This window comes from Lates calcarifer, linkage group LG20 (assembly GCF_001640805.2).
Source record: "Lates calcarifer isolate ASB-BC8 linkage group LG20, TLL_Latcal_v3, whole genome shotgun sequence".
Classification (NCBI taxonomy): domain Eukaryota; kingdom Metazoa; phylum Chordata; class Actinopteri; family Centropomidae; genus Lates; species Lates calcarifer.
In genome coordinates this window covers 5,743,206-5,752,332 of record NC_066852.1, presented here as the reverse complement: position 1 = coordinate 5,752,332, position 9,127 = coordinate 5,743,206, and the positions used below count along the sequence as shown (strand labels likewise).

General features: G+C 40.4%; 1 protein-coding gene across 1 annotated transcript; it reads left to right on the top strand.

Moving 5' to 3' along the window:
- Positions 1-898: 898 nt before the first annotated feature.
- LOC108893243 (BRCA1-associated protein-like) lies at positions 899-2,586 on the top strand. The gene is made up of 2 exons (XM_051078636.1): positions 899-1,891; positions 2,011-2,586. The coding sequence occupies exon 1, from the start codon at positions 1,021-1,023 to the stop codon at positions 1,699-1,701; it is 681 nt and encodes a 226-aa protein (XP_050934593.1). The 5' UTR covers positions 899-1,020; the 3' UTR covers positions 1,702-1,891; positions 2,011-2,586.
- Positions 2,587-9,127: the final 6,541 nt, after the last annotated feature.

The window sequence follows — 9,127 nt, the reverse complement described above, 5'->3', positions numbered from 1 at the left end:
TTATTGTATTAACCACATACTCCTATTATATATAACACAGTTTTACTGTATAAAGACTGTAATGACAAGACTTCCTTTCACATCTTGACTACTGAAGGTCACTGCAGCTGGAGGGACCATCTGAGAGAGAGAGATAGTGACAGAGAATGACAAAGGGGAAGAGATCTGGATATGAAGCAATTAGGATACTGAGATGAAGAAGAACTGAATTTGAGGAAAAAATGACTGCGAAAAGATGAGACAGAATCAGACAAAGGGACAGAAGACTCAGAGACACATGTCCTCCTTCCTGCCTGTGTTCTAACTGGACCTTGTGGTTTGTTGTCTCTCTGTTCAGATGAATTTGCTCCTCCGTCATCCATCTTCATCAAAACCATCATCAACATATAACTACAGTTTGCCCAAAGGAATGTGGGAGATTCTGAAGTCAGTTTGTATTACTTTGTTGAATTTTGACACATTTTTTCTGCATACACTGTGATGATGAAAAGCGTGAGTGTGGGATTGGTCCCACTCCTTCTTTAAACTGAACTAACCCAGCTGAAGTGAGTTTACTCAGCTTTGTGAACCCTGCAACTCGCTCATTGCTGTTTGCTGTCATGTTGTTCTACATTATAATATTGTTAAAAAAAGACATGAGGTGGTTATATCACATGAGCCATGTTGGGAGATATAAGTGTAGTTGTGCCTGTTATACTTTTAATGTTTCAAGTAGAAATCATGCAGTGTGTGTGGTGTATGGTTTGAGCATTGAGTCCATGTCACTTGGCAAAACCAACACTCAGGGTTCTTATGATGCCATCACATTCTGAACCCTGCCATGACATCAAACTGAATGTTCAGAAAGAATCTAGAAGGACTGTAATCACAGCTCCTTGAAGAATTCTGGACACTTGTATCCTGACCTTCAACAGAGAAACATCTCTCAGAAGAAACAGATTCACAACGACAGAAGTACCCAACAAGTACGAGCAAGACTACAATACTCCAACATCGCTGCAGTCCCTGTGCTCAGCCAACATGGAGAATTACTCAAGCAATATTTTTTCCACCTACCATCGAGCCATGACGGATTTAAAGGGGAAAAATAAGGAGCTGGAAGCAGAAAACACTGCTCTGAAGAACCTGATGCTGAAAAAGGAATTCAACTGGTCGCAAGAGAGAGAGAAGATGCGTAATGAGATGGACTCATTGGTGTCTACACTCTCCAAGACCCAAAAGAATTTGAACAACCTGCTGAAAGATTTTGAGACCAAAAATGTCCAGCAGAAAGAGTTGAACACCAGGTTCATGGAGATGGACAAAAAGTTAAAAGAGAAAGAGGAGGAAATCTGCTCCCTGAAGGAAAGTCTGCGTCTACAGCAGAATGAGACCAAGAGAGTCAAAAAGCAGTGGAAGACCGAGAGTGACCGGGTCAAAGAGATGCAGCTTTCCTTCAACAGAAGCATCATGCAGTTCAATGAGGAATGGGAGAGCCGGCTGACCGTCAGCGAAGATAAGGCGGCCGCCGACCTCAAAGCTCTGGAGGAGAGCTGCAGCAAGAACATGAAAGACCTCATGGAGGAGAAGGATGAGATGATGGCCAGTGCCTTCAGCGAAACCATGGCACTGATTGTTAAAATCCTGGGGCACGTGGCCAAGGTGAAATCTATGGAGACCAAGATCGACCAGACAGAGATTAAATTGGCAGGCAAAAGCTGAGGCTCTGGAGCGCGATCTCCTACAAGAACAGACAGAAAAGAAGGCCTGCCTTAAGAGAATAGAGGCGATGAAGAAATACATCAGAGAGGTTTTGGAGAGATTTCTCGCAGAGGAAGAGTACTGGTTCTTCCAGTCCAACAGGATGGAAGAAGATCTCGAGCTCCTGATGCTCCAAGATATCGAGCTTCAGGTACACCACAACAGTTTATCATTTTGACGTGAATAACTATTTGTTGGATTGTAAATTCGTTTTAGATTTAGCCTTTGAAAGAGAAAATCCTGAAATATATTGTGTCTTTGTATTTTCAGAGACGAGCTTTCATGTCTGACAAAGACAAAGTGAAGATGAAGAAGGAGGAAAAGAAAGCTAAGAAGGCACAAGAGAAGAGGCTGAAGAAGGAGATGAAAGAGAGGGAGAAGCAAGAGAAGAAAGCAAAAAAGGAGAGAGAGAAGAGGGAGAAGAGGGAGAGGAAAGAGAGCGAGAGGAGAGAGAATTAAGTGGAGAGGAAAGAAGGAGAAGAGATAGGAGTAAACCCCTTTTCCCTTTACCCCCAACATCCTTTCCCAAGTCCCCCACCTTTTTACCCCCTTACTCCCTCCTAATCCCCTCTCCCATCCTTCCTTTACAGGTCAGGAAAACCAGCTTGATGTCACTAAATGGTTAATGAATAACTTGCCCATTCTTGAGCCCTTTCGTGTGTCATCTCTATGTATGTTTTTGCTTTTCGCGTGTCATTTCTCTACCCCTAACCCTTATCCTAGATAAGCCTAACCAAACCGGTGTTAAATGACACATGAAAAGCTTAAAATGCATGACATGACATACCAAACGTTCTTGAAAGTTGCATATTTATACATCATCCCATGACATCTTGCTGGCTAAACTGACCTTATTATAAATAAAAACTATTAAATTAAATAAATAGAATTCAATCATATCCACGTTTCTGTTGTTATGGTACAGAGATAGTAGAAATACACCTGACACAACTTGACAGCAAAGATTTCAGATATTTAGTTTATAACTTTCTTCTTCTTTTACTGAGATGATATGGAAGGATCTGATATTGAGTCACATACTAATTTCACATTAGAAGTATGAAAATAGTTAGATATTATAAACAACCAGTTACTGTAAATACTGTCTAGACTGATGGTAAACACATCTGCACCGTGAGCTGATTCACTGTAACTCTACCTCTGTCTCCATCTATACAGTAGATAAACTGCACATATGTTGTGTTTAATAGTAGTTTGAAGAAACCGTTATGTATGAATAAATAGTAATATGGTTGCTGGGCAGCAGTTATTATGCACTATTTGTACAATTTGAAATTTGTTGACACTGGTGCTCACCTGCAGTGGTGGTATCCACACAACTGAGTCTACCTGACGTCTGCATGGTGCAATCCACCATACATTTATCATGCATAGCTATTAGCTGTGAATATAGACTGTATATAACAAGGTTGTAAGGAAGTTTCCTGTAGGTTACAGGTCATTTATGTTATTACTGTTATTTGTTGGCTCCTAGATGTACTGTTCACTCAGGAGCCAGCACATTGGTAGATGAAAATTATTTCATTTTACCAATCGTAGATCACTCTTAATGATATATGTCTAAGTCAGAAGGAGATCTTGGGCCTGTTTGATGTTGATGATCTTATTTTGCCTATAGATGCTAAAGGCTCTTGCATTTTAATCAGCAGGATGAAGATGGGTGAAAAATTCCCTGTCCAGTCAAACATGTGGGATCATGTGTTCTTTGTTTCCAAAGTGCAATTAAAAATACTAGAAGTACTCTTTTCTCTCCTCTAAGGGGTAACACTGTAAAATACCATTATAAGCCAGAACAAATAACAGTAATGCACTGCATTTAAAGATACCAGGATTATACTGCTGATATTTTCACAGAAATGTACAGCTTACTACAACAACTACAACTAGATATCACATTGGCATCTTCTCCAGATGAGTTCCTGTATTATCCATACGTCTGGACATCAATTTTCATCCAGTTTCCCATTACAAAGCCAGAGCACATTTTCAGGCCACAGATTACATTTAACCCTCCTGTCCTTTCCTTCTCCTTCCACACCACATCTGTCTCTTCTCCTGCTCCCTCACAGCCTTCTCCCTCTCTCTACACTCACCTCTACATCTCGTTTGTGCACCATCCCTCTCCTCCTTTTCCTCAGAGTCTACTATTGTGCAGTTTTTTGGTCTCTCCTTGATATGCAAAGTTGTACTCATAGATGGAGGAGTGAGATAAGAGGATGCTGTGCAGCTCTGCATATGGACGTGACAAGCGAGTCCTGTCACCAGGAGTGCAACCAGGGACATCTGTTCTGTTTAAGTGTGTTTTGCAATGCTTGTTTGAGGGCTTGTTGCCATTTTGGGTTCTCTGTTTGCACTAAAAGTACCATTCTATGAAGTTACATAATAGGTGTCTACTTGGTTGAATATATCCTATCTGGGTAAATGATGAAGCAGTTGCAACCAAACCAGAAGTGAGAATTGGACACTCATCAGGTGGACACAAATATGACTTTAAATGAAATGAGTCCTAAAACCCAGAAATAAGTTAGCATTTTAGAATGTCCCATTCCCTTGTCACAAAGTCAAAGGGTTTTCTGAGTGGGGGGGGTTTGTTAAATGTCTGAAATAATGTCTGTGGTTAACATAGCTCAAGACATTTTCATGGTTTATCCTACACCATTACATACATCAGAAAATACCAGCCTGTTTTTTTTTTTTTAAAGATTTTATGTGTCTTAAAAAAGGCAGTTGCTAACTAGTGGCTACATGAGAGCACAGAGGCTGTTATTATTAAGATTTTCTGAATTTGCTCATGTTTTGTATATTTACATAGCTGCTTTCTCAAACTGTGGTGCATTCAGCATTCAGGGTTGCTGTATGACACAGTGTCCACTAGAATTACGTCCATATTGGACAATGTTGATATCTTCTGATAAGATGTGTGTCCAGTGCCAATATTCAATGCCAATGCAGGCCGTAGTATGTTTTATATCTAGCGAGGCCAACTGCAGGTCAAGGGTCTGATGTTTGGGTGTAGTGGACTGAGTGTGTAGCACATCTAACTGCCGTGCAGGAGATGAGAGATTTCATCCCATCACAAAACTGCAATAGCTTTTATTAACCAAGAGCTTATTTTAACCTTAAACCAAGTGGTTTAGTTGCTGATCCTTAATCGACACAATATGCCGACCATATCTTAACCTTAGTTTACTGTTAGTAACTGCTATGTGCAGATATTGTAGAAAGTAAGAAAAAATGTAGGCATAAAAAAAAAAAAAAAGAAATTACCCGCTTGATTTGTTCCCACCTGGGTAAATGACACAGCCAATGTGCAAGCATCACTTTAACTTTGGTCTATAGAAGTGTTCTGGATAATGCAATGTGTGTTAAGGACCACTATCCTTCCAATGCCATCAAGTTTGTGTTTCTAGTGGAAAAACATTTTCTCCATCCCATCTGCTGTTTTTAATGTGAGCTGCTGGAGTGTTGCTGTTGCTTCTGTGAGAAAAAGGGGCAACAGACTGCAAAGGACAGAAAAGTTTGCATGTTAGCAGCAACAGTATAAAAACACATAAAACATACACGTGGGAGCCTCTTGATTCTCGTGACAGCAGAGAAGCAGCATGGTGAGCTCTAGGATTGCACTGGCAGATGGGAAAGAGCATGCCAAGACCATTAAGTAGGCATGCACCGAGGACCAGAGAAGACTGCATTTAGACACCAGAGGTGGCATGTACAGTATATGAACACTGATGTTCCACATACCTCTTTCACACAAAAGCAGTGACAGGGAAAATCTATTTAGGATACTGTTTAGCTTCCACAGCCATTCATTGTTCCATTCTCAAGCATAAAGATGCCTGAAAATCATATTTGTGGTCAAGTTTCTGTGTTAGAAAATAAATCCTATAAAAATACACCAGATCTTTCACATCTGTCATGTCATGAATGTTCAAGGCAAAAGCAATGCTGCGTTTAATGATGCTGAACTAGGATCAAAGAACAATGAGGAGCCATGTGTCCATATACATTAGTCTGGTCTGAATGGATAATCAAATGCAGGAGTTGAATCAGACAGGAAGGTGTTTCATTATGAAGATGCCATTTCTGTGAGGAAGGAAATGTCCTCTCTTTCACTCACTGATGTTGTAAAAGGAATGTAATAATAAGAGGGGTTACATCACTATTTACAACAGAGATACCTATTTCTTTGGCTGGATTGGATGTATAGATTCTAAAGTTATCTCTTTTCTGCTTCATATGCAATAGATCATTATTAACATGTATCTTTATCTCTCTGTTTTCTTGGACACTGCTCTGCTTTTCTTGTAGCTGTAAATTTTCTGCTAATGTGTCCGTGTCGACTTTGTCCATGTGAATTCACTGTCTGAGAAGAAATCAAGAAATAATTGTTTGCAAAAAAGTGAGTATTTTGATTTTGCGCAAAATTTGCAGAGGCCATTGATAACACAGGACATGTGTTTAGCTACAAGCACAGCAAGGAAGTGTGTCTCAGGATATGGGTAATATTCAGATGCAGAATATCTGACATGTTTTGCTGTCTTGTTATTTTTTACTGAGTTACACAGTATATGCACTTTTCTAGTCATATTGACCACTCAAAGCGCTTCACACTACATGTCACATTCACCCATTCACACACACATTCATACAGCTGATGACATATAGGGGGCGATTTGGGGTTCAGTATCTTGCCCAAGAATACTTCGACATGCAGACTGGAGGAGCCGGGGATCAAACCACCGACATTCTGGTTGGAGGGCGACCACTCTACCTCCTGAGAAATAGCTGCCTCCAAGTTAAGGAGTGTTGTATGACCTAACACTACATCACTGTATTTTGTTGTAGAAAAATTCAGAAATGTGTGTTCTGTTCTCCATCAGATTCTTCACCATCACCTCCCGTCTTCTGACTCAGGTTTGACTGTACGCAGCACACAGAGAGAGAGAGCGGGACCAGCAGTCAACCTGTTCTGAGGGTCTCAGCTCTGGAGAGCCTCTGCTCAGCTCCTACTACAGGTGGGTTCATTTCCTTAACTTAATGATACTGATGTTAAAAAGGTATTGTATGTGGTACTGAAAGAAAATCAGTGTTAGTAACTCTTACTCCATTGTGGTCTGCCCCACAGCTACACTCCCCTGCCAAACAGCACATAAAATGAATCCAGTGCTACCTTGAGTGTTGTTCAACCAAAAAGTTGCAGCTTGTGAAACACAGTGAAAAAGCAAACAGTACCAAAGCCTTACACATCCTTGAAGGTTCAGGTTATTAGGAGCTTCAGGTAATCAGATGTTACACTGTACAGATCCTTCTGTACTATTGATCATCCCCAGTATTTCATGTTGATGGTGTTCCACAGTAAGGGTCAGAGTCTAGCATTGAAGTCTGTCCATAGGCATAAAACCTCCTAGTGCTCTGTTTAATTTGACAGTCTAACAACAGGCTAACTGGAGAATTTAATTTGCCTGTGGTTATGATGTGCTTGCTTTATTGAAACATAAAATAATAAAGCTCATCAGGTGACCTGATGTGGCTGAAAGACTGCAGATGCCCAAAGACACTATGGCTATATCGGATGCTTTTTCTCTATCTCCTTAATCATCAGCAAAACAGTAAGATTTCCCATGAACACGGTCGGTGTATATCTTTGGCATGAACTCAGGCCTTTGTGACATGCAACCAGGTGGTTGCATGTTCTGCCAACTCACAGGACAGACTGGGCTGACCCAGTCCCCTCGGATTACAGAGGGTTTTTTTTTTTTTTTTTTTTTTTAAAGCTTATTCTGCAAAGGTGGATGATTATTTCTAGTAATGTTCACCTCATTCCACAAGAAAAATGTTAGTCCTATGGAAATTGTTCACAGTGACATTAGTGAAGGAGATCTGCTCTGCACCCAATTTGTGTACACTTAACAGCTTTTAAGATTTAATCATCTCATCGACATTCAATAACCCCAAGTGGGATCAGATACATTTAACCCTTTTTTTCTTAGTCAGCCAGGCTCATCAGGATATGATTTAATGTGTCATTGTTAAAGCACCCCAGGGAAATTTGTGCCTGGTGTCCTGAGATGTCCTGAAATGAGCGTGGTGTCAAAGAATGTGTAAGTTATCTGCGCATGAAAAGGAACAAATCTTTTTCACTAAGAAGAAATACCATAAAACCTAGAGTACCTATTAACCTATTAGAGTATGTTGAGCAGAGTGACAGATGGACATATACACCATAAGGATTTCTACTGAATTTATAGTTAAGGTTTTTCTAATTTGACCTGATATCTTGCCTAAAGAAAAATACTGCAAGCTGCTTGAGCCACTGCCTCTTGCGTGATTCTGAAAAATAAAAGACAGAGGCCATGAAGAAGAGAGCACACACACTGGGTTTACTGCTGAAACAAAAGGAGAAACAAAGTGCAATATCTAAAATTTACCATGACATTTTGGGTGGGATTCCTTAAGCCACCAGGAAATGTAACGTAGAACATTGGTCCTTGACCCTGGCTGCTCATTGTTGTAAGTAGAGGGCACTGTGTATGTTGAGTAAATAAACTTAGGAGATAGCCCCCCTGTAAAACCACAAACTGTACATTTTATTTTACTTGTTAATTAGTGAGCTTTCAAGGTTACCTTTGGACAAAGCCAGGCTACCTGTTCTCCTGTGTTGCAAGTCTTTGCAGTAAGTAACCCACTATAGCTGCTGAGAGTTACATTTATATTCTACTCAAAAAAAAGGCGGCAGCAGAAACATATAGTGATCATGACATTGACATATTATCTTCTTTTAAGTTGATATCCAACTTGATGAGCACATTCAGCTCTTACAGAGCAACATTACTGTTCATTTGGAGATAAACAATGAGCTGAAACTCACTGTAAGCTCTGTAAAGCCTCCTGACAATTAGTAAGAAGCAGTTCAAACTCAAACATTCCCATAACTGGAAAAACATTGCTGGTGAACATACGCATCCTGAGTTCATCAGCTTCATATATGTGTTTCTGCACAGAATGTGGACTGTAGATTTTGTTCTCCATCACTTCCAGTGTAGTCTCTGCTTGAAGGCATCTCCCCACACTCAATATGGACAGGGGAAATGATGAACTATGCACCTAACATATGAGTGCTGGACTAAGATGGACACTCTGAACCTGTCCTCCTGTGTGAAGTTACTAGACTAATTGTTTTATTTGCTTCTTCTTTACACAAACACTCGGTCAGCTGAGTGGTTTGTGCCAGAACAGACAAAGTGAATGACAACCTGGCTGTCCAGATGTGTCCACACCGAGGGAACACAGGCTTCAGCTTGACATGGGTAGGGAAATTGATAAAAGTAGAATGGTGAAAGGTGAAGGCTTTTCAGTGTGTCTG

Excerpts from the sequence above, each read along its gene's own strand:
- LOC108893243 (XM_051078636.1), top strand. The coding sequence starts at position 1,021 with ATGGAGAATTACTCAAGCAATATTTTTTCCACCTACCATCGAGCCATG.